Below are 23,639 nucleotides of genomic sequence, written 5' to 3'. Positions count from 1 at the left end.
TACGGTCCTTTGCTGTGCTCTGTTGCTCTGCAGTTGCCTCTCTGTTACATCAGGGCTAGATCTGTCCCCCGCCCCCCCAGTCCTCAGCTATGGGAGTCTCCATGTCTGCTGCTCTCTTTCCTTCCCAGTGAGAGGCGATAGCACAGGCAATGTGTGGAGGGAGACAAACATGGGTCTCTCTCGGGGAAGGACGTCCCTTCTTGTAAAGGGCCCTGGAGCTCGGTTGCTTCTCTGTTTGTCCTGTTATTGAAGACCAGTAGGAGCACCAACCACGTGAGCCTGTAGAGGCAACATTACCCCCACCCCCAGGGAGAAGAAACCCACAGTGAGGGCGAGGGGGAGTTTGGAGACAAGAAGATGAGCATGCCTTTGGGGATACATCTGCATTCAAGCGCTCCTGAGGGCTCCTCTCTCTGAATCACTGTGGTAATCCCCACACCTCTCCTTTGGGGACCTCACAGCAATTTTAAGCAGGGGGGGGCAGTATCATTATTCCCCTTTTACAGATAGGGAAGCTGAGGCTCAGAGGGGAAGGTCTCTTCCAGGGATCACACATTATGTCAGAGTCAGGAACAGAACCTAGGAGTCCTGACAGCCAGTCACCTGTGCTCTAACCACTCGAACACACGCCTCGTCTAATTGCTTGATGCTTGAGCTCAGAAGACCCCCTTGGTGGCCTAAGGCTGGTGTTGGGAGAAAGCAGCTGAGATCTCAAGTAGAAACTCCCCATGATTTAACCCCAAAACAGCTGCTTTCATAGTGGGGCAAGACTGGGAAGAGAGCAGAGTACGTGATCGCCAAACCTCTGAGCTTCAGTGCCAGTAAAGGCCAGACAGCCTCACGCAAGCCTCTGGTGTGCTCAGCACACAGGCAGATCTTTTTTTGCTAATGCCAAGCTTTTATTCAATGCCAGTTACGGACTTTGGAGGGGGCAGGTCCCCCCATGATCGGCAGGCGAGGGGAGGAGGAGGGGGGTCTCCGGCTGGGAAGCAGGATTTAAAGGGCTGGCACCGCAGGCAGCTCGGGGCTCAGCTGCTGTCGCCCAGGGTGAGCCGGTCGAAGACATACTCGCCCAGCCCCGCCTTGGGCCCCCACATGCCGCAGGTTGGTCACGTGGTTGCCCAGCTTCTTGAGGAGCTTCACCTCCTCATCCAGGTACTGGGTCTCCAGGAAATCGCACATGTGCAGGTCCAGCAGTGCCTCGTTGACGGTTTTCTCCAGCTTCAGGGCGAAGTCCATGGTGGCCTCCCCATCCCCCCACTTTTGTTTCCTGCTCCGGTTTCTGGATGGCCTGCAGGAGGATGCGGCCCCCCCGGCATTTCTGGAAACCCAACAGCCACTCAGCCTGTTCCCACTTTCCCCCCCCCTCCTTTCATTGCCCGAGCTGGGGACTCCCGCTAGGCAGCTTGACTGAGTCCCCAGCTCGGGCAATGAAAGGGGGATTCTCATAGATCCTTTGCCTCCTCTTTTTTGGGTGGGGAGGGGACGTGCAATAATTGCTTTTTTTCCCCCTGTTATTTGGGGGACTTGAGAGATTGAGTGAGTGGGTCAGCCCCCACAGAAGGGGGCGGAAAGGGAGGGGAGGCCTGTGAAATAGGGCTTTGTGAGAGAGGGAAGGACAGAGGGCTGACAGGGAGTCAGGACATGTTAGGAGGAGTACAGTGTGCTGGAGTGGAAGCTGGGTTAGAAGAGAAGGAACTATAATATCCAGACAGAGTGAGTGGGGCTGGAAGAGAGAGAGAACAACATGTTAGTACACACTTATTCTTGGCCTGCAGCCCCCACTGCTATCCCAGCCCTGGGCTCTGTCTGTGCCCTTTACTCCTGGCCTGCGGTCCCCTCTCCCTGCTATTCCAGTCCTTGGCTCCCCACGCACAGTTCTGCTGATGCGCTTCACTCCTGGCCTGCAGCCCCCGCTGTTATTCCCATCCTGGACTTCCGACACACAGCTCTTTCAATGCCCTTTGATCCTGAATTGTAGCCCCCTGGTCCCTCCCATCTCTCCCCGCTGTTCCAGCCCTCATGTGTGCAAACGGATATGCCAAATTAACATTGTGGTTTGTGATGCAGAGAAGCATTTTCTGGAGGGTAAACTGAGGCCACTAAGCTCATTTCACTTGAGTGAAATCAGGATTGATGTCCAGGTTCTCAGTGGTGACCCACTAACACATTACCTCACTGCACTATCTCATTAGACCCCAAGGAAGAGTCCTCTAAGATGACCCTGAATCCTCAGCCAAGAACATGTGTGTGCGTGTGCACACGCTTGTCTCCCTGGCATTGAGCCCTATGGGGTCTGTGCTGGTTCCTCCTCTGGGTGGCTCTGGTTTACATGGTAGTGGCTGGCATTGAAAGTCCCAGCCAGTCTGGGGCACCAGCCTCTCATTTGCCGCCTCCAGCCCCCAAAGCAAGGCGAGGCCTAACTTAGTTCTTCATTTCACGTGCACTCCGGAGCTGTCTGCTGGAGGGGCTGGGGCTGGGCAAGCGCGCAGCAGTTCGGCAGGAAGGATGAGGTCATCGCATGCTGACAGCCCTGTTTTCCTGAAGCTGGTGAACTGCGAGGCACAGTGTGTATAACGTGCCTGTGTCACCTGCAGGCTTATCTCCCATTGCTGAGCGCTGGGTGGGGAAGGGCTGAGCAGGCCACAATGGGCGTGGGGACAGGACTGCCCATGAGTGGTTCCCAGGATACTGTGCCTGGCACAGCAGCAGCCGCTTAGTGTCTCTAACCACCTGCCTTTCCACAAACAGGATAGACGCTAATGTACATATGTATCCGTCACCTCTGGGGGGGGGGATCAGACCTGTGGGTACTGGCTGGGCAAGGAGAGCCCTGCTCCCTCTGAGATCTGCTCATCCCACAGCTGCCAGGATGGTTCTGTCTGGGAGTGTTCAGCTCAGTTAGCCTTTTCTGCTGTCTCTGATCATCCATTGCCGCCTCATGTCCCCTTTCCTGCTCAGGGTGGGCTGCCTCCTCCAGTGAAGATGAGGTAGATAGTGCTGCTGCAGGGCTGCTTGAGCCTGCCAGAGGCAATACAGGGTGTGCGTGTAGCGTAGGTGCCAGGGAAATGGTAGCGAGAGGACTCCCAGGGTGTGTCAGCTACAACGATTCCTAGGACGTTTGCTGCTGCCTGACACTTACACATATAGCTAGAGCCCTGCAAATCTGCGCATAGCCGCATGATATCTGCAGATATCCGAATCTGCTCACGCAGATTTCCGTGGACCATGTTTGCAGATCGGATGCAGATACAGATTCTGTATCCGCACAGGGCTCTATATATAGCCATCCCAACAGAGCCAAGCCAGGATGACTGCAGCAGTGGCACTAAAGGCTGGGGAGGGAATGGGTTCAGAGCCCGAGTGGGAACATCTACACAGCTGTTTTTAGCTCTGTGAGCCTGAGTCTCTAGACCCGGGCTCTGAGACTCGCTGCCACGGGGTTTGTTTTGAAGCATAGACATACCCATGGGGTCCAGACCTGCATGCCTCACTCCCATCAGGAGCCCCATTGAAGCCTATTCCTGTGATGGAAGGTGGTGAGCAAGACTTGGCCTAGAATGGCTTTCGCAGGGAAGGAGTATTGTCTATTGGTTAGAGCAGGTGTGACCAGGAATCCTGGGTTCTATTCCCCGCTCTGCCACAAACGTGTTGTGTACCCTTGGACAAGTCTTTCCTCTTCCCTGTTTGTAAAATGGGGCTAACGGTATTGACCCACCTCCGAGGGGGCTGTGTGAGGTGGAGCTAATGTTTGCAGAGTGCTTTGAGCCCCTCCGATGGCAGGAGCTCAGGACGTGGGCGGTGTTATGGTGCTGTGATTCCCAAAGGGACGATATGAAAGATAGGGAGTGACTAGCACATACCCCAAGGACTCTCTCTGCACAGTAAGCGAGCCCCTATTACTGGCTTCTCTTCCAGCTGTTTTTCCCCTGTACTATAAGAGTAGAAGTGACTCCAGATGTTAAAGATGACCCGTCTCTCTGCCAGATGGGAGGATTGCAAGCATCCAGTATCCTAGAAGTCCTGGGTATACTTCCCAGCCTGCTCTGAAACACAGTCCACACACTGCAGAGTCCAACCAATCCCACCCCTCTCTCTTTCTGGCTCTATTAACAGTAACGAGGTAACAACATGGGCCAGCTCAGCCCACACCCTAGATCGTCTCTTCCCAAACAGGTGGGCTGCTGAGCCACCTGCCTCAGAGAGGCAGCCAAGCCCACTTAACCCTTTCCTAGCACGATCAACAGCCGCTAACAGGAGGGTGGTGGGGGTTCAGGCAAACACAGGCAGCATGTCACTGTGACCTTTGGGGGGGTCTACACCTGAAAGCCCCTATCCAAGGAGCCCAGGCTTTGGCTGCTCGGCGAAGAGGTCTCCAGACCTCTCTTGGTGGGTGGGTGAGACTCAGCCCTTACAGACCGCTGCTTCTCCACCTCTAGGTCTTTCTCAGAAAGGAAGTGGATGTGGAGGAAGAAAAGCAGGAGGCCAGGAGCCCCCTTGCTGGTGATTTCTGCTCTCCGGTGGACAAAGGTCCTCCCTTCCATATGGTATGTCCCTGGTTCTCTTGATTTATAAGGGCCTGTGTGGGTCTTGTACTGGGGTGGGATATTCTAGGTTGGTTTGGTGCTGTGTGAATGTGGTCTGCAGGGGACATTTCCTGAGCACAAGGGTAGCTGGGAAAAGTGAGATCCCTCCTCCCAGGCCTGCGGTTGTGATGAAAAGCCAGTGGAGCAGGGGCTAACGAAGACTCTCATTTAGGGGCTTCATGGCAAACCTGACCCAATGGGGCAACATGCTTGCCAGCTCTGGAGTTTGAGGCTGAGTTTTGTACGAAGGTCAATCCCTATAACTGAGCGAGCTTGTCATGTCTGTAAAGCAGGCCCAGCGGGCTCAGCAGTGAGCCGCCTCCGTCCAGGGCAGGGCAGGGGGGTGCCTCAGATCCTGCTCTGAAAAGTGCATAACTGGTGCAGACACATCCTGGGCTTCCAGCCATTTGAATGGCCTAGTGTGGGGAGGGCTGCAGCAGCAAAGGGAACGGGCTGAGTGTTTAAACAGGAAGGTGAGGGGGGCTGGAGAGTCCAGGGATGGTTACCTGAAAGGAAGCAGCATCCCACCCCTCCCTCCTCAGGCTTCCATTCCTCAGTGGCCTCTCTGTGCCCTGCTTCTGGTCTCCTGGGGAAACAGTAACAGTGTTAGCAGAGTCTCTGCTGGCTGTAGCCCTGTCGCTGAGCGTCCCAGCGCACAAGTGTTGCTGCTGCTTATTTAAGCAAGGCTGCATGAAGGTACCATGGACTGTGCCCAGAGCCCCGGCTCCTGGAGTCGCATGACAGCATCAGAATCTCTTTCCAGGGTTTTTTTTAAAACTATTTTTCTAGCCCTCGTGGTTGTGCAGAAAAGCTGGAAAAATGTGGTCCACGTGTAAAGAGCGCAGTGAGATCTGCCAAGAGCCTGAAACGAGTGCTCTGATGGGGGTACGCTGCGGCTGCCCCATCTGTATCTGGTAACTCCGCTGCTCCAGGTCATCCCCACTGTCTGACACCATCCCAGCAGAACACTCTGTGTGTTGGGGAGACCCTCATTGCTAGGGTGGTGTTGCAAATTCCCCCTCCCCCAAGTCCTCTGCTACAGTGGCTGAGGGCAGAATCTTCCCTTCCCAGGGATGGATCCCAGTCCACCTGAAGACAGGGAGCAGTGATTCAGGGAGGGTGGGGCTTCCCACCAACCCAGCCTAGGGCTCTGGTACAGGTGACCCAAGTGGGGTTGGGGCCAGGTGCAGAGCCATGCATGCCCATGGCATGGTGACCCCCATAGGGGGCGTGTCTAGGGCCCTGGATTGCCTTAGTCCAGCCCTGATGTAAGGGCAGGTTTGGTAAGAGGGCTAGGTGAGGGTCGCAGGTTTGTTGAAGGAGGCAGTGAGCAGAGTGCCTGCTGGCTTGGTTTGGGATTGTATGGGGGAGGGGTTTGTCCACCCAATTTGGATCAAGCCTCATTTTCCAGCTGTTTTATTCTTTCCCCGGATCCTGTTGCTGGAGCTCTGAGCTTGAGTCTCCTGTGGACAGTGCAGCTGTCATACCACTCCTGCCTTCTCTCGCCAAAGCGCTGGGGTGATGGCCAGGATGTCTGGTCCCCCATTCAAACAGAATTTGAGCCCCCAGAGGCTGTTGGAGGCTTCCTGGGAGCAGAATGGGGCACCCCAAAATGAGGCACAGAGAGGGACAGGAGAGCCCCTTGGCACTGGCCATAGAGCAATAAGGTCCTGGGCCCAAGGGACCCGGGACATGGAAGTCTGGCCAGAGTTCTTCAGCCAGTGTGTGCCACAGGCTGCATGGCTGCTGCTGTGTTCTAAGGAGAGGCTGCTGCTGTAACCTGGCTGCGTCCTGGTTTGGCCTTGACCCCTTGGCCGGGGGTGTATGGCCTTTACATGAACCAATCTCCAGATTTTTCTTGCCTTCTGCAGCAGGGCTGCTCAGGAGGTCTGGCTCAGCAAGCAGTCCCGCTGGGGGTGGGGGGAATTGTCCTGCAAGAATACAGCTGTATTGATAAGCTGCCCAACTCACCACCCACAGTGCAGCCTTTTTCCACCTCTCCCTACTCCGTGCCAAGTGCTGTGCCTTGATCTGCCCCTTTCCAACCGGATCCACTAGGCCCTATGTTCCCTCCTCGGGGTGCGCATACAACCCTCACTATTAAAACCATGGCACATCACACTCTACTGCCTGGCAACTGCCTGATCCCTGTCCTTGTGCCTCCTGTGCCCGGACTGTAAGATCTGTGGGGCATGTCCGTAGCTGGTACAATGCCAGGCTTCTGGGTCTGCTCCGTCTCCCAGGAGAGGCTGGCACTGAGCTCCCTCCATGCAGCAGGACATGAGATCCTCACAACCCTGGCCCTCCGCAGGGGTTTGTGCAGCTGGACCTTGGGCTGAGCTTGGAGGAAGGCCAGTTCCGTCTCTGGCTGACCTTAGCCGTCGCCCCCGTCGGAGCTGGATCCCGGACAGAACATTCCGTCAGTGCGGACCACGAGAGCGAAACCCCAAAGGAAATGCAGAGCTTCTCCCCCTTTATGAGTTACTTCAAATAAGACTCTCCAGATGCCCCTGGAGGAGCTGTAGGCTGAGCTCCTGGGGAACGAAGAAGCACCATGTGGGGAGGGAGGGAGACAGGCAGGCGAATCGCCCTTTTCTTTCAGTTGCTCTCTTGCTTTGGAGCTCTGCTCATCACTAAAGAGCACTGGATGTTCGGGCGAGGAAAACCCTGTCCCCAGGGCCCTCGGAGTCTGGTGGGGGCAGGCATGGGTGTGGGATCAGGGCACTGCAGCCCCTTCCCCAGGAGGACAGAGCTCCAGAACCATTTCTCTATTGGCTGAATTTTATTCCTTTTAGCAGGAGGCGGCTGAAAGTAAGAGAACCAGGCAATACTCAGAGAGATGGTACTAAGCAAACTTCCTCCTGATGCAGGTCTGCTAATGCCTTTCATTTCTGGTCCTCCTCTCCACCCCGCACTATTCCTGTCCCTGGGCTCCCCTCACACAGCTCTGCCAGCGCCCCTCACTCCTGACCTGCAGCCCCCCTGCTATTTCCACTCCTTGAGCAGAAAACACAACATCTGTCACATTGCAAAGTAGCTTAAATATGTGGAGAGAGATCCTTTGGGACAGGGGTGATCCCCATTCCTGCCATGGCCATGTTAGAGGGCAGTGGGCTCCCAGGCTGCTCCACTCCATTTTCTGGCTGAGTGCAATTGACACAATGCTGATGGCTCCCTGTGCTCTGTGGGAGGAGTAGAGGGAAACTTCCAAGATAACTCTGTGCTTTGATGTTGTGCTTGAGGGCTAGGGGTTGGGGCCAGACTTGAGAAGGAGGAGGAGGCAGCTGGGGCAGGGCGGCGTGGGGGGGCGGGAATGGGGATGCCAAGAGAGTGCAACAAATGTCTGAGCGCCTCACAAAAATATTCAGTTTCACTAAAATCAGCTACTTACCAGAGGACTGAAGAGCAGCACATGTTGTCCCTGCCTCTAAATAGGAAGAAGGGTGATGCTGGGAATTACAGCCCACCTTATTGCCATCATATGATGATTAAAAGTAGGAATTATAAACCACATATCTAATCATGGGGACTAACCAGCGTGGCTTCTGCCGAGGAGAATCCGATCTATCAAAACTCCTTTGAACATGTCAATAAAATAGTGGATAAAGGCAAAGTGGTTGACATAAGTTATTTGGACTTCCAAAAAGCCTTTGATTAAGTCCTGCACAGGAGGCTATTAAGAAAACTATGTAGCCATGGGGCGAGAGGCAAAATACCATCACAGATCGCAGACTGGCGGAGACGGAAAACAGAGAGTCCGAATAACTGGTTGATTTTCAACATGGCGAAGGTTAGCAGTGAGGTGAGCCAAGGCTCCAGACTGAGACCAGCGCTGTTTGACAGATGTGTTCATCTGGAAAAGGGAGTGAGTCGGGAAGTGGGAACATCTGTAGCTAGCACAAAATTATTTAAGTTAGTCAAGTCCAGAGAAGAGTGTGAGGAACTTCAGAGGGATCTAACCAAGCTAGGTAAATAGGCACCACGATGATGGGTGAGAGTGAGTGGTGACAAATACAAAGTAATGCACATTGGAGGGAATAGTTTGAACTACTCATACACCTTACAGGGCATAGGTGCTGGAAGTAGGGGTGTGGGGGGTGCTGCTGCACCCCCTGGCTTGAAACGATTTCCATCATATACAAGGCTTACAGTTTGGTTTGATGGCTGTCAGCACCCCCACTATACAATTGTTCTAGAACCCCTCTTACGGGGTTCTAAATTAACTGGGTCAGCTCAGGAAAAAGACCTGAGCATCATTGAGGACAGCTCAGTAAAGACTGCTCAGTAGGGAGCTGCTGTCCAAAAAGGGAACCAATGTTCAGATGCATGAGGAATGGGATGGAGAATGATACAGAACATATAAAAATGTCATTGTACAAATCTGGATTATGCCCGTTCTGCTCATCCGTCTCACAAAGAAACTAGACGAAATAGAGATGGGCCATAAGATTGATTAGAGACCTGGAAACACTTCAGAGTGAAGAGAGATTGAAAAAATTGGCATTGTTTATTTTAGAGAGGAGATAAATAGATGTATCAAAGGATACAAGCTAATGAAGTGTAGAGAAAGTAGATCAGGCCATTCTCTTCATACCACTAGAATAGGGCACATCCAGGGAATTTGAAAGGTGGTATGTTTGAAACTAACCAAAGTAAACCCCTCTTCATGCAGTGCACAATTGGGCTGTGGAACTCATTGCCACTAGATACCATTGAAGTCAAAAACCAAGAACTTAGCAGGATTCAACAAAGACTGGAGATTTGTCTGGAGAATGAGAATGTCCTTAGATACAATAATAAGGATTTTTAAGAGAGAGAAAGTTTTGGAAGGGTTGTGAAATCTTCTGCTTCTAGACGTAAGCCAACCTCTAACTGATGGGTGTTAGGGGGAAACTTTTCACAGGAGCAGGTTCTCTTACAACTCCCTACTGTAGGGTTTCTTTCACTTTCCTCTGAAGCATGGGCTACTGGCAACTGTCAGAGACCCTATCTGGATATAGCTGAGGGAAGATCCAGTAAAGCAATTCCTGTGTAACATAAGGGAGAGGAAATGTACTGAACCAAGAGGAAGCAAATGGAGATGGAGATTGTCTGTCTATTTAGATTGCAAACTTTTTGCAGCATGGATTGTGCCTAGGACTAGCCGAGTGCAGAAATCCATGTGTGTTTGTGATGCCACGACAAATTCTGTGAACGACACGTGACTTCCGTCTCAGAAAAACACAGAACTAGAAACTCAGCTGGTGTAAATCATTGAAATCAGTGAGCCAGATCCTCAGCTGGAGTGTCTTGGCACAGAGCTATTGAAGCCAATGGATAGTATTTAATGTTTGTGGGAACAAACCAGGCTGCCATCCCCTTTCATGTGTGTGTTTGGGTTGGCTCAGGTTTCCACCCCCAGGTAAGTGCACTAAGTCTTTCCATTCTTTGACTCCCTTAGATTTCAGGATGCCATGCAGCAGCCCCCTGGAAGGAAAGTGTCAAGAACAAGGAGCCAAGTGGATTGGCTGGGCTGAAAACTGACATCCGAAGCAGTGCAGGGCAGGCAAATGTCCCTAACCAGAGCCCTCTCATAGTCCAGTTCAACCGAGAGATAATGCAGGTAGAGTCCGGGGATCCCTGGAGGAAGGTCTGGGAGCAGGGAGCTCAGTGAATGTCTGGTTAATGGAGCAATTGCCCAGGATGCTGCCCCACCACGGTGTGCCTCTACATTGGGGGTGGTGGGTTTGGCCCCTGGGGGGAGCAGTGATGGTAGGAGAGAGCTCCTTCCTTCCAGCTCCAGTGGAGGAATGAAGCGGGGATGTGTCCATGGCCGGAAGTCTTTCATCTGAGCAGCAGGAGTGTGAGGGGGAGTGAACGCTCAGCCCGAGCGAAGCCATTGTTGTGGCATAACGTCATATTTGGCTGCCTTTCTCCAGGCCGTCTGCCCCAGGGAGCGTGGGTCAGCCTGCATAGGGGCCCAGTTTCCTCCTCCCTCCACCCCCAGCAGCAGAGCCAGCACAGGAAAAGGGGTCACGAAGAAGGGGTGTCTCTGTCTGCTCTGCAGGGGGATGGGGGGGCAGCAGGGGGAGAGAGAATGAAAGGAGAACAGACTCCTCACACGGCGGGTAGAGAGATTGCCTGTGAGGCCTGCCCGCCTGGCTATGTCCTCTCCACTCAGCCTGCAAAGGGCCTTGGCTGCCAGGTGAGGGGGACGTGGCCCAGCCAGACTGCAGGGCTCTCCAGAGGCAGCCAGAAATTCTGGGCTTTAGCATTTCAGTCTCCTTCTCCCAGGGACTGTGCCCAGAGCCCCATTCCAGGGGACTCATGAGTGCAGACTGTTCTTGTTCTGACAAATCAGGAGCTCCTGCGCCAAGTCAGCCCAATGGACCCATCTCCCCAGTATCCCCACCTGCACCACCTGAGACCGACGGGACATCTAGCCCAGTATCCCCTGGTGCCTGCTACCCCAGCTCAGACCAATGGACCATCTCCCTGTCATACCAGGTTGTCAGACCAATGGCCCCATGTATCCCTGTCTGGGATGGGCCCATTTACCCAGCTGTCACGCCAACTCCTGGAAGAAGTGGCTCAGTGCCGTCCCCAGGCCTGTTTCAGTGGCATTCCCAGATCAGAGCTCCTCCCTGTGTTCCAGGCCGAGAGCTGGGTGCGCGGGAAGCTGCGGGATCTGAAGGATGGCTGCAATATCCAGGACTGGGAACGGGTGGCACAGACCCTGCAAAGAGACATGAAGGATTTTGAGGACACACTGATCAAACTGAACCAGGTATGATGGGGGCTCTGGGACAGACCCACTCCCATTCCAGCCTCTTCCACAGCAACCCCCTGGTGTCCAACCCCCTGAATCCTGCTAAAACTGACCCGATTGGGTCCATGCTGTCCTCTCCTGCACCCAGGCAGTGCCTGGCTAGCCCCATGTCTTTGTGCTCCTCCATGCCCAGTCAGTACCCCAACAGGCCAGTGGATTCAAGGCTTAGGTTCTCTGAGCTGCTTCCCTTCCCTTCCTCTCCCCAGATGGGTGAGCAGCTCATGGGCCAGCCCAGCCCCAGTGTGGAAACTGTCAGGAGGCAGCTGCTGGCCCTGAAGGAGCAGTGGCAGCTGCTGAAGCAGACAGCCGGGAATCAGAACAAAGCGCTGGGCGGGCTGCGGAACCTGCAGGAGTTCAACAGGAGAGCGGAGCGGCTGGAGGCTTGGATCAGGCAGAAGGTATGGGGAGTGGGAGAGCAGGCTGGATGGGACCTCATCAGCTGTCTCCCAATTGCCTGGTGATGCATTAGGAATGTGCCCTACCCCCTGCAATGTCCAGGGGGCCCCGCCCCTGCAGTGGGGTCTCTGAGCCTTGCTGCTTGGAAAGGGCAGGGCAGCAGCCTGGGGCCCAGGATGGGACTGTAGGGTGGGGGGAGGTGGGGCCAGGGCACTAACAGGGAAAATGCCACTTGATTTAAAAATGGTATCGTCATACTCTCAGCCTGTAGGCAAATTGCATTTGCCATGGCAACCAGGAGCTAGCTGCCTGCGTAACGTAGAGAGTGGCTGAGAACACCCCTGGACAGGGTGGTGGTACTCCAGGGCATTTATCCCCATTACAGAAGGCAAAACTGAGGCCGGGAGGGGAAGGGACTTGCCCAAATTCACACATTGAGCTGGGAGTGGGACCCAGGAGTGCTGACTCCCAGTTGCCCTGCCCTCACCCTAGACCTCCTGCTTCAGGTTCAGTCTGGGGCCGTTTCTCTGTAGATCTCTTGGCTTCCTCTGCCCTCTCTGTGTTCTAACCCCATCTGTCCCAGGAAGAGAAGCCCGTGCTGACTGCCCTTCTGCAAGAGAGCATGGACAAGATCCAGCTCACCCGCCGCATCCTTGACTTAAAACAGGTGAGAGTCCCTCCCCTTGCCTGGCGCGGGCTTGGTCCCTGTCACCCCTCTCCCAGGGGATGCCTTGCGTTTCTCAGCTGTTGCTCGGCCCCCAGGGAACACCTCGGACTTCCTAGCCAGGGCTCCATCTCAGCTCCTCGCTGTTCTAACCAGAGCAATGACTGATTGACCCGGGGTGAGCCGGAACATCTCGGTAACACTAGGGTTACCATATTTAGTGCCTCCGAAAGGAGGACACTTTAAAGGGGCCCCAGCCCCGCCCCAGCCCCGCCCCTGCGCCCGCCCCAACCCCGCCCCCTCCCCAAAGTCTCCGCCCCCTCCCCTGCTTCCCGCGAACATTTGAGTCGCGGGAAGCCTGAAGCAGGTAAGGGGGGGTGTGTGTGTGGGGGGGGAGGAGGCGCGGCCCACCCCCGGCACCGCAGGTCCCCAGCCCGTCCCCCGAGCCCCCGGCCCGACCCGGCACCCGAGTCCCCGGCCGGGCCCGGCACCGGGCCCCCCCGAGCACCGCCGGCCGAGCCCCCGGCCCAGCACCCGGCCCGGCACCCGGCCACCCCGAGCACCGCCGGCACCCGACCCGGCACCCGAGCCGCCGGCCGAGCCCCCCGGCCCGGCCCCGGGCCCCCCCGAGCACCGCCGGCCAAGCCCCCGGCCTGGCCCGGCACCCGAGCCCCCGGCACCCGGCCCCCCCAAGCACCGCCGGCCGAGCCCCCGGCCCAGCACCCGGCCCGGCACCCGAGCCGCCGGCCGAGCCCCCCGGCCCGGCCCCGGGCCCCCCCGAGCACCGCCGGCCGAGCCCCCGGCCCGGCCCGGCACCCGAGCCCCCGGCCCGGCACCCGGCCCCCCCGAGCACCGCCGGCTGAGCCCCCGAGCCCCCGGCCCGGCACCTGAGCCGCCGACCGCATGTCCGATTTTCCCGGACATGTCCGGCTTTTTGGGATTTCCCCCCGGACGGGGATTTGGAGCCCAAAAAGCCGGACATGTCCGGGAAAATCCGGACGTATGGTAACCCTAGGTAACACCCAGCTATCCGTTGGGGAGGCCTCTGCATGTTCACACTGTTGAGCCTAGCGCCCCCTGGTGCCACAAGCGTCAGAACGTTCTTTGAAGCCATGCCCATCAGCCACCGAGTCCATTGTGCTGCAGGACCCAGACCCAGCTGGGCAGTGGCTCCTGCCCAAGTCTCAGCAGCCAGTGCTGGAGCATCTGGAATGAAGCACATAGACTTTAAGGCTTGAAGGGACCATCATGATCATCTAGCCTGACTCCTGCACCCTGCCGGCCACAGAACCTCTCCCACCCACTCCTATAAAAGACTCATAATCTCTGGCTGAGTTACTGAAGCCCGCAAATCATGGTTTAAATACTTCAAGTTACAGAGAACCCACCATTTAGACTAGTTTAAACCTTCAAGTGACCTGTGCCCCATGCTGCAGAGGAAGGCAAAATAACCCCCGGGGTCTCTGCCAATCTGACCCAGAGGAAAATTCCTTCCCGACCCCAAAATGGTGATCAGTTAGACCCTGAGCATGTAGGTTAGACCCCCAGCCAGACACCTGGGAAATAATTCTCTGTAGTAACTCCAAGCCCTTACCAGCTAGTGTCCCATCACCAACAATTGGAGATATTTGCTGCTAGCAGTCGCAGATCAGCTACATGCCAGTCCCATCATACTATCCCCTCTATAATCTTATCAAGCTCAGCCTTGAAGCTAGTTAGGTTTTTTTCTCCCCACTGCTCCCCTCGGAAGGCGGTTCCAGAACTTCACTCCTCTGATGGGTAGAAACTTTCACCTGATTTCAAGCCTAAGCTTGTTGATGGTCCATTTATATCCATTTGTTCTTGTGTCCACATTGGCGCTTAACTGGAGCTGGAGCCAGGAGCTGATCTCTCTCATGGGGACTGGCTCGTTGTGCTGGGCCAGGGGAGTTGGTGGGATTTCTCTCTTTCTCTGTCTGAGCCCAGGAGGAGCAGCAGTTCCAGGGTCTGCATGAGGAGATGAACAGTCTGGCCCAGAAACTGGAGAAGCACGGCAAGAGTGAGAGCAGGAGCATCTCCGCCCGGCGCAAGCACCTCAATAAAATGTGAGTGGGGAGGAGTCACAGTTGCCTGGGGGCTGCAGAGCCAGGCAGGCTGGGCACAGGGAGGTCTTGGCCTGTGAGTCACGTGACTGTGGGAATGGTTGGGGAGGCTGCACCGGGCAGCACGATCTGCAATAACCTCCTCCTGCTTTCTCCACGCAGGTGGCTGCGGCTTCAGGGGACCCTGAAGGAACATCATGAGACCCTGCAGCTGGCCCTGGAGGTAGCTGCCTTCCTCCAGCAAGCGGACACGCTCCTCAGAGCCATCCACGCCAAGGTACCACTGAGGGCTCAGAACAGGATCAGCTCCGGCCCCATCAATGGTTTGAGGGGCGCAGGGTGCCAGGATGGGAAGTTCTAATGCCAGGCTATCGGGCAGTTTGGAGAAAAGCCCACTCCTCTCTCAGCCCCTGACACCTGGGCTAGCACAGGGCTGGGGAGGTTGTGGAAGGAGTATTCTCCCCACCAGGAGGCTGGGGAGAAAGCCCCTTGCTTTGCTCTACAGCTGCCCCAGCTAGCCCCCAAGCGGCTTGATGAGCAGTTTCTGCTCTTCCCTGGCCACCAGCTCTGCAGCTGCAGGCAGGGTATCAAGGGAGTTAAGGAGGGAGAGGGGGACCCCCAACTCAGCGTAGAGGAAAAGAGCTTGGCTCTCCTGGCCAGTCAGAGTGTGAGCTATCCCACTGCCTGTGTCCTATCCCTATCAGACACTTGGATCTGAGCTGAAGCGAGGCCTCTCCCCAGCCCCAGGGTGTGAGCAGAGCCCAAAGTGAGAAGGGGGCCATGGGGGGCCTGATGAGGGAATATCACACTCGGCCTCTTCTTCCCTGGGGCCTGTCTGTACTCCCAGGAAATGATGGACATTCCCTAGCACCTCTGGGAAGGTGACATTCTGGGGACTCCCTGCTCTAGGGCTGAGTCACCAACTCCCCTGCCTGCTATGGAGTGGCCGCCCCTCTCAGCCAGACCCCTGAGTTACATCATTGCTGGTGCTGCAAGGGGTGATGGCCCTGTCATTGGGGAGCAGGATTGGAGGAGGGGACTCCTGTGTGACATGGGGTGGGGACTAGGATCACCCAGAGGGGATCCAAATGGCTCAGAGGCACTGCAGAGAGCAGGGCCTTGTCCCCACCTTCCCCTAAGGGGTACAATGATTGCTGCTGCTTCTTGCAGTGGAGGAACCTCTGTGGCGTGGGGAAGCAGGGGGACCCCGAGTCCGGCCGGGACCGAGACGTCAGGGATATTGCTAGCCAGGTCATGGTAAGTGTTGGCATTGCGCTGTCCCAAACTCACCCGAAACGTCTCACCTGAGAGGCAAGGCGTACTGCGCGTGCCCTGACGGGACGTCTCCCCCCATCACCTGGCTTGGACATGGACGTTACAGCCCCTAGCAGGGTGTGGCATGGGCAGAATGGCCTGGAGTCAAACCCTCATCTGGCCGAACTACCAGCATCAAGGGGTTCGGCGTACGTCATGCCCTGAATCCTCTGTAACGGGGGTGGCTGCATCCAGGGCTGCCTTCAGCTGCCAGGCTGGCATCTCAGAGGGGCTGGATCTTGGGCAGGATTTGGTGTGTGGAGAGGAGGGATCAGTGGAAGGGCTTGTTAGAAGGGAGCTGGGGCCCTGTGTCCTGCTGTTCACCTGCCCCTGGAGGGCTAACCCAGCATTCCCGAGGTAGCCTCTGTGCTCTCCGGGGGGGCACCCTCAGCCAGCCCCATTAGCTCACTTTGTGCCCCTCTCGCTCCTCCAGATGTTGGATGTGACTGTGTCCCAGCTCATCAGCCTCCATCCCAGCCTGGCAGTACGAGTCCTGCACAAACACCGAGACGTCAAGGAGAGCTGGGCCCAGCTTCAGCAGGCACTGAGGTACAGCAGAGCCTCATAGCAACACACCCACCAGCATCCCCCCTAAACACAGAGCAAGCCCAGGGCTGAATTTAGCAACGCGTGTGCGTTCACAGGGGTCACTTGTTGCCCACTCCTGCCTCAAGACCTGGTGAGCAGAAGGGCGTGTGACTTAAAGCATGAGGGAGCCAGGGGTTCTATTCCCAGCTCTGCACTGGACTCATTGTGTGGCCCTGGAGGTGTGCCTCAGTGCTCTTCTGTACACTGGGGAGAATGCTCCAGACCCCTTCGTTACAGGGGTGCAGGCTGCATTGGTGGGAGGAGGCTCTGAGGGCAGATAGAGTGACCTATGAGATGCCCCCGAGTAACCTCTGCCCTTTGAGCTATTATTTGATTGACTTAGAGAGTGGGCTGCTTGAGTATCTCAGCCGATCATAAGAGAGCGTAGCCAGAAACAGGCAGGGTGGCTTTGGGTTTACACACATGTTGGTTCCTGAGTAGCTGAAGTTGCTCTTCCCCGAGCTACAGAATCTGAATCCGTGGCCACGGCTGATCCCCACAAAAGCTTGGTGGCGTGGGAAAGGTGTTGGCTTGGCCCATTCTGTGGATACGTTCAAATCTGAGCTGCCCACCATTGGGCAGTGGAGCGCTGGAGCTGGGGTTTCAGCTCTGGGAAACAAGAGCTGGACTTTCCAAAGAGCTCAGCTCCCGTTACACAGGTAGGGTCAGGCTGTTGGGAGCGGCTGGGTGTACAGTGCTTTTGAAAATCTGGCCCCACGTCTCCATCATCTGCTGGATTCCCTGGTATTGAGGGTCCCCACGCCTGGCTGGAGCGGGGTCCTTGGGGCAGAACCCACATCAGCTATGGCTTCAGTGAGCCAGACTCTGCTCCTGACTCAATCCCAGAGGACTCACGGGGCCAGAACAGCTTAGGGCTCTCTTCCCCATTCGCTCTCCTCTTGCCTCTCACTCCCCTCCCCTCCCATTGTCCTGTGTGTGCTCCCCATCTCCCAGGAACGAGACGTCGCCATTGCTGGCCCTGGTGAGCAGTTTGTCGATGGGAGAGACCGATGCCCTGAGCCCCGAGCAGACAGAAGCCGGCAGCGGGGGAGTTACGGGAAAGGAAGCTGCAGACAAGCAGAGGAGGGTCCCATTAAGTGTGGTAAGTATGGTAGCTGGGGCCCCTCCCTCTCCCCCAGCCCTCCCCTTCCCTGCAACAAGAGCAGCCAAACCAGAGCCACTTCCCTTAGACACCCAGCACATGGGGAAAGAGCTTGAGCCCGTGAACCCTAAGTGACAGCTGTGTGACCCCTCCTGTGACCCCAGGGCCGGCTCCAGGCACCAGCTTAACAAGCAGGTGCTTGGGGCGGCCAAGGGAGAGGGGCGGCACCTGCGGCAGTTTGGGGGCGGCAGGTCCCTCACTCCCTCTAGGAGCGAAGGACCTGCCGCTGAACTGCCGCCGCCGATCACGGCTGTTTTTTTTTTTTTTTTTGCTTGGGGCAGCAGAAATGCTGGAGCCGGCCCTGTGTGACCCCCTCTCCAAACCTTGGGATCCCCTCTATGAACACTGAGTGACAAGCGTGCCACGTAAACCTGGAACCTGTTTGCAGTGCCCCAGGTGACCTGCATGTAGCTCTGAACACCGGCCTGTGGGATGGTCTGGGAGTGCTGTATGTGCCTCACCTCTGCATACACCTGCCCCTACATGCACCCCACACACCGGCTCAGATCCCCCCTCTCAATACACCTTTGCCCAGGCCAGCTTAGCACATGTTTCTGTCCCCCCCTGGGCTCTGACCTGTGTCAGTCTGTGATGTCGCCCTGGCACCTGGAATTCTAGAGAGGCGGCACAGCTGCACCTGCCCCACCCACAGCCCCAGGGACCTGTCACCAGGCTTTGCTTGGGACCCTGTGCTGCTGCCAGGATCATGGGCGGGGAGTTATACACCCACATGGTGCTCGTGGTGCTCGGGCACCAGCAATATTTGGAGCCCAGGGGCCCAGCTTCACCAATGTTTGGGGCCGGGTCTCCCCTCCGGCCCCACCTGCTGCCCCCCCGTGCCTCCCCCGAGTGTCCCCCAGCCCCCCTTTGCTGCCCCCGTGCACGTCCCTGGGCCCCGGAGGGAGCAGAGCGTCCCTGCCTCTTCCGTTGGCTCCCTACAGCAACTGCTGCCGCAGGATCCTAGTGCCCCCACACCTCCACTGCCAGGGCAGATTGACTCTGAGCCTGCCCTTCCCCCTCAGACCCTTTCATTTTCCAATGGGACCCTCCAGCAGCATAGGGGGCCCCCCGCCCGCAGTCACTGCTCCTGCCCCATGCTGGGCAAGGGGCAGCCCCATCCCTCACCCCCAGTGAGGCTACAGTCAGGCGCAACAGCAGGGGAGGAGGTGCACGCAGCACCCCCGGCACCCACTACGTGGGAGGCGAGGGAGATTCCTGGACCTGAGAGGGGCCCTAGGAGCACCTGCAGTGACAGTGGGGGTAGGAAAGGGGGGCTCCTCCCCCGGAGCTTGCTGCTGCCGGCAGGGAAAGGGCTGGGGGGAGTCGTCCTCGCTCCAGCCAGAGCCCTCATCCCCCCGCACCCTAATCGTCTGCCCCAACCTCTCATCCCCAACCCCACCCCAAACCTACCCCCAACCCTGAACCCCTTCCCTCCCCCAAACTCCCTCCTAGAGCCTTCACCTCCTCCCTCCACACCCCTCCCATCCCCAAACTCCCTCCCAGAGCCTGCACCCTGCACCCCTCCTATACCCCTGACTCCTCCCCTACCCAAACTCCCTCCCAGAGCCTTGGGCAGGTGGGGGGCAGAGTTTTGGGGGGGTGGAGCTTGGGCAGGGGCGGGTTCTGGGCACCACCAAAATTTCTACAAACCTGCCGCCCATGGCCAGGATGGCCCTGCTCCCAGGAGTGCCCTGTGTGTGGCGGCAGAGGAGTAGGTGGTAGGCCTGGCGCGGGGGGAGGCTGATCTGGCTCTGTTGATCCCCATTCCTCCACCCGATGCTAGTTGGGGGAGGAATCGGATCCTGGGAGGCTCCTGTTGTGTCCTAGGTGCAGAAGGACTTTGCAGGGAATGTGACGGAGCATGTGAGAGGCGAGGAGGGAAGCCCGAGCTTGCCAGGAGAGCAGGCCACCCCTGGCTGCCACAGCAACAGTAAGAGGTACTGACTTGGCAGGCCGCTCCCAAGAATGGGGTCCAGGGGAGGGGTATAGGCCAGGTATTCCTTAGGAGGAGAGAGTGGGGAGGGGACTTAGAGCATTTGCTGGGCTGGGCCTGTTCCTTAGCTGTAAGAATCCATCCCCAGCTCCAGAACCTAGTCCCCAGAAGGGGCATAGCAGGCAGGGAAGGACGTGGGCACCTGGGGTTTCCCTGGCACAGGCAGCTGCCCCCATGCCCTGAATCTGTGGAGCCCCCATGGTGTGGATACCAGCCCCTGCTCTGCAGCTGTAGCTCTGGGGCTCTGTGTGGTATGAGGGTGCCCTGGTCCTTTGGCGGAGCCTGCTGGGGTCCCTGTGGTAGGAGAGAAACTGTCCATGACTCTGCCTCTCTCCCGCAGGAGGAGGAAACCCCCAGGACAGTCAGACGCTGTGCGGGGCCCATCCCAGCAGGAGGCCCAGCTGCAGGACTTCTGTCAGGCTGCTAATGCGGTAACGTCTCCAATGAGCCAAAGCGCGTCCCAGCCCCTGTCCCTGGGTCCCAGCATCGAGTGTTTCCCCGTGTGTCTCCCCCTCTGCTCGCAGCCCCCCACCCTTCAGCTGGCAGTAATGCGCTGTCTCTCCCCATGGTGCGCGGCAGGCCGTGTCCTGGCTGAGGGAGAACGTGGGTCTCAGCGTCCGGCTGAGCCAGATGGAGGACGCAGAGAGCCTGGAGGCCGCACATACCCAGCAGGCCGCGCTGCAGCAGGAGATCCTGGGCAACAGCTCCAGCATTGAGGCCCTGCGCCTGGTGAGCACCAGCTGTGGGGCACGTGCTGTGTGGGACTGGGAGTCCCCCATACAACTCGCTGCTGGGGAGGCAGAGGGGGCACCATGCTGATGGCATCCCCAGCGGCAGGTGTTTTGTGCGATTGGGGGATAATACTGGGTTCTCACGCCAGGCACCTGGGGCGCCAGGAGGAGTTTCCTCTCCGCTGCTTTCTGGGGAGGGATGGGAGTGGGCAGTGAGATCCATGCCCCCGTGTGGCCAGGGTGAGGGGGGCTGGGAAGGGCAGATCCCTGTCCTCGGCACGTGCCTCATTCTCAGGCCCCTCTAAGGGATTGTGGAGCAGGACGCCCAGGTGTGCATCACCTAACAGTGTGTGTCTGTGTCCCGCAGGAAGGGCAGAAGCTGCTGTGTGGCAGCCATGGAGGGAGACCTCAGGTGGAAGGCGTCCTCCAGGAGCTGGAAGGGCTGTGGGAGGAGCTGCAGAGGAGGCACCGGGAGAACGGTGCGGCGCTGAAGGAGATTAATAAGGTGCGTGGTGCCATCTGTCTCTGCCAGGCACGAGCCCGTAGCAGACACTGAGGGGCGTGAGCAGGGCAGGAAGGGGGTAAACCTGGGACACAGGGACAGACCCAATGCAGGCACAGGTGGGACAAGGCATCCCCACTGTCGCTGTGGCAATTCTCTGGGCTGTGCTGGTGCAGGGGCCAACTCGAGCCTCGGCTGCAGCCCCCTGCAAGGGAGTCTCCCCGGGGAATGTCAGCAGGGTGGGGGGTGATGGCCCTGGCCGGCCTCCCCCAAAGATCAGCCAGCCCAGTGCCACGCACACCACCTAGGACAGGTGCCCTGTGGAGCCAGCTCAGGAAGTCTCTGCTCCTCCAGCTGGATCTGGCACTGCAGTGGCCTCAGTGCTGCACAGCCAGGACTGCCCCTGCTCTGTCTGAGATGCCTGTAGGTGGGCAACCAGGTGCTGTGTGTGCTGCAGGATGGAGAGCCCTGCGATGCTCCATGGAAACATGTTGCCCTGGATGGGATAGCAAGGAGCTGGGTCACACCCAACTGGTCTTCCCTGCGACGCGATGCCACGGCGCCCGCAGGAGCTTTCGTTCCGCCCACCCTGAGGCCGGGGCACAGGGGGTCTGGCCTGGGAGGTCCTGCCTGTTCCACTCTCCAGTCTCTTCCTGCAGGTTCTGCGGTTGGTGGGAGAGCTGGATGGGGCTGAGCACTGGCTGCAGGGGGTGGCGGGTTCACTGTCGGAGCCCGCCCCCTTGAGGAGCCCAGAGGAGCTCCGCAGGGACCTCCAGGAGATCAGCTGCTTGGAGAAGCAGGTCCTGTTGTGGGGCATCAAGCTCCAAGGCCTGCGGGAGGAGATGGGGAGAGAGCCCTCTGCAGAGCATGTGACGGCTGGGAAGATTCAGAGCAAGGTGGAGATGGTGGAGGAGAAGTGAGTCCTGGGAAACAGGACTGGGAACCGGACTAGGGGGAGCGTCCGGCTACAGGAGTGGGAGGTAGTGTCAGGGGATGTGAGGAAGAGATGGCGATGGAGGGGTGTGAGGGGATTCCCCCCTCTGGGGAGGATGTGGCATCAGAGAGGTGAGAGGGGATCCCCTGAGGGCACCCTTGGGGAATGGGAGGGGACAGTGGTGTCAGAGGGGTGGGAGACCTCCAATGGGATAACCTTGGGGGATGGGAGGGGGTGGCTGTGTCAGAGGGGTGGGAGCCCCATGGGGAGTGGCATTGGGGAATGGCAGCACTGAGGGGTTGGGAGGGGATTTCCCTGCAGTGGTTGGCACCGGAATAGGAGCCCCCTGTGGCGCTGCCTCTCCGTGTGCCCCATCCCACTGCTGCGTTTGCTGTGCCAGGCTGGGGTGCGTGCGGGTGGCTCTGCAGCGGCGGGCGGAGGACCTGCGCGATTCCCTGGTGCTGTCTGAGTTCCTGCAGAACGTGCAGCAGGAGGAGGTGCTGAGCCAGAGGAACGGCACGCTGGTGAGGAGTGAGTGGGGATGGGCCTGGACTCGGGCCCCCATTGGGAATCCCATCCCTGCTGGTCAGTCTGGGTGGCAAGTATCAGGGGGGAGCCATGTTAGTCTGTATCTACAAAAACAACAAGGAGTCTGGTGGCACCTTAAAGACTAACAGATTTATTTGGGCATAAGCTTTTGTGGGTAAAAACCTCACTTCTTCGGATGCATAGAGTGAAAGTTACAGATGCAGGCATTATATACTCGGTGGGGGGCCCTACTGCTGACTGAGTGAGGTCAGGGGTGGGGGTGGGGATAACTGGAACCCCTCGCTTTCCAGCATCACCCCCAGCAGCTGCCAGGGTCTGCTCTGAGATGGGGGAGGTGCAGTGGCCACTGACCTCGATCCTGGCTGGGGAATGGCTGAGACCAGCAACCCTGAGTGCATGGTGAGGAGGCTCCACGGGACCCCTCACAGGCCAGGTGGAGGCGGAGTCACCCCAAGTATCCCAGTCTCTCTCTAAAGCCCCAGTGTCCCTGTGTGTTTGCTTTAGCCAGGGACCAGCAGGCTGGGCTCCCAGGAGCCTGTGCACTTCCCCTTGGCCCAGGCTGGGCAGCAGCTGAGCCGTGAGGACATGAGCAGCCCCCTGGGTGAGTTGCAGGAGGCCGTGGAGATGCTGAATGACGTGGTGAAGGAGCGGGAGCGAGTCATGGAGGCAGCAGCTGAGACTGAGAGTCTGGAGCGCCTGGTAAGGGACCTGGCATGGGGAGCTTTTGACGGGGGGGACGGGGTAACAAACCACTAGTGGCCATGCAGAGCACAGCTGGCCCAGTCAGAGGTGAGGGCAGGACAGTAGAGTCTGACTGAATGGGGGGCTCCTTTGCATAGTGCCAGCCTGAGAGAGCAGGGTCTAGTGGTTAGAGCAGGGGGGCTGGGAGCCAGGACTCCTGGGTTCTGTTCCTGAACCTGGGAGGCGAGTGTGTCCTAGTGGTTAGAGCGGGGGGGGAGGGGGGGTTGGGAGCCAAGGCCGAGGCAGCCGATGCTAGTGCTGCACAGTTATCCCTATTCCTCCTTTGCGCCCCGCAGCTAGCTAGCCCCATGAGAGGCCCAGGAGCATCTCTGAAGGGAGCTCAGCTGACACTGGGGTTCACCTCGCTTTTCTCTCTCCCAGCTGGCCCGAGTCTCCCCACGCGTGGAGGCCGTTCGATGCAGAGCGGAGGCTCTGGCCCGTGATATCGCCCAGGTGGAGAGTGGCTTTGCCACAGTGAAGAGCGAGCTGGACCTGCAGGGGCTGCAGGGGCTGCTGAGCCATCAGCGGGAGATGGAGGTGAGTCCCACAGACTGCGCCGCTCTGACTTGCCATGGTAAGTGGAGTCACCG

At 57.9% G+C, this 23,639-nt stretch overlaps 1 protein-coding gene across 3 annotated transcripts in view; it reads left to right on the top strand.

Annotated features, from left to right (window-relative positions):
- Positions 1–23,639, top strand: part of LOC128834496 (uncharacterized) — a 48,178-nt gene that overhangs the window by 3,860 nt on the left and 20,679 nt on the right. For 2 of the 3 annotated variants that reach the window (XM_054023296.1, XM_054023293.1), the window contains exons 4-21: positions 4,440–4,547; positions 10,027–10,188; positions 11,221–11,352; positions 11,601–11,792; positions 12,374–12,457; positions 14,420–14,538; positions 14,698–14,812; positions 15,706–15,792; positions 16,283–16,398; positions 17,392–17,539; positions 19,427–19,536; positions 19,933–20,023; positions 20,172–20,321; positions 20,691–20,828; positions 21,485–21,741; positions 22,160–22,283; positions 22,813–23,007; positions 23,431–23,586. In XM_054023296.1, coding sequence (XP_053879271.1) covers positions 4,440–4,547; positions 10,027–10,188; positions 11,221–11,352; positions 11,601–11,792; positions 12,374–12,457; positions 14,420–14,538; positions 14,698–14,812; positions 15,706–15,792; positions 16,283–16,398; positions 17,392–17,539; positions 19,427–19,536; positions 19,933–20,023; positions 20,172–20,321; positions 20,691–20,828; positions 21,485–21,741; positions 22,160–22,283; positions 22,813–23,007; positions 23,431–23,586 — 2,484 coding nt within the window. The remainder of the gene's footprint in view (positions 1–4,439; positions 4,548–10,026; positions 10,189–11,220; positions 11,353–11,600; positions 11,793–12,373; positions 12,458–14,419; positions 14,539–14,697; positions 14,813–15,705; positions 15,793–16,282; positions 16,399–17,391; positions 17,540–19,426; positions 19,537–19,932; positions 20,024–20,171; positions 20,322–20,690; positions 20,829–21,484; positions 21,742–22,159; positions 22,284–22,812; positions 23,008–23,430; positions 23,587–23,639) is intronic. The other variant, XM_054023295.1, reaches the window with a different exon arrangement.

The sequence above is a fragment of the Malaclemys terrapin genome, chromosome 3 (genome assembly GCF_027887155.1).
Source record: "Malaclemys terrapin pileata isolate rMalTer1 chromosome 3, rMalTer1.hap1, whole genome shotgun sequence".
Lineage (NCBI taxonomy): Eukaryota > Metazoa > Chordata > Testudines > Emydidae > Malaclemys > Malaclemys terrapin.
The sequence above is the reverse complement of the archived record's forward strand: the minus strand, read 5'-3'. Positions and strand labels throughout refer to the sequence as shown.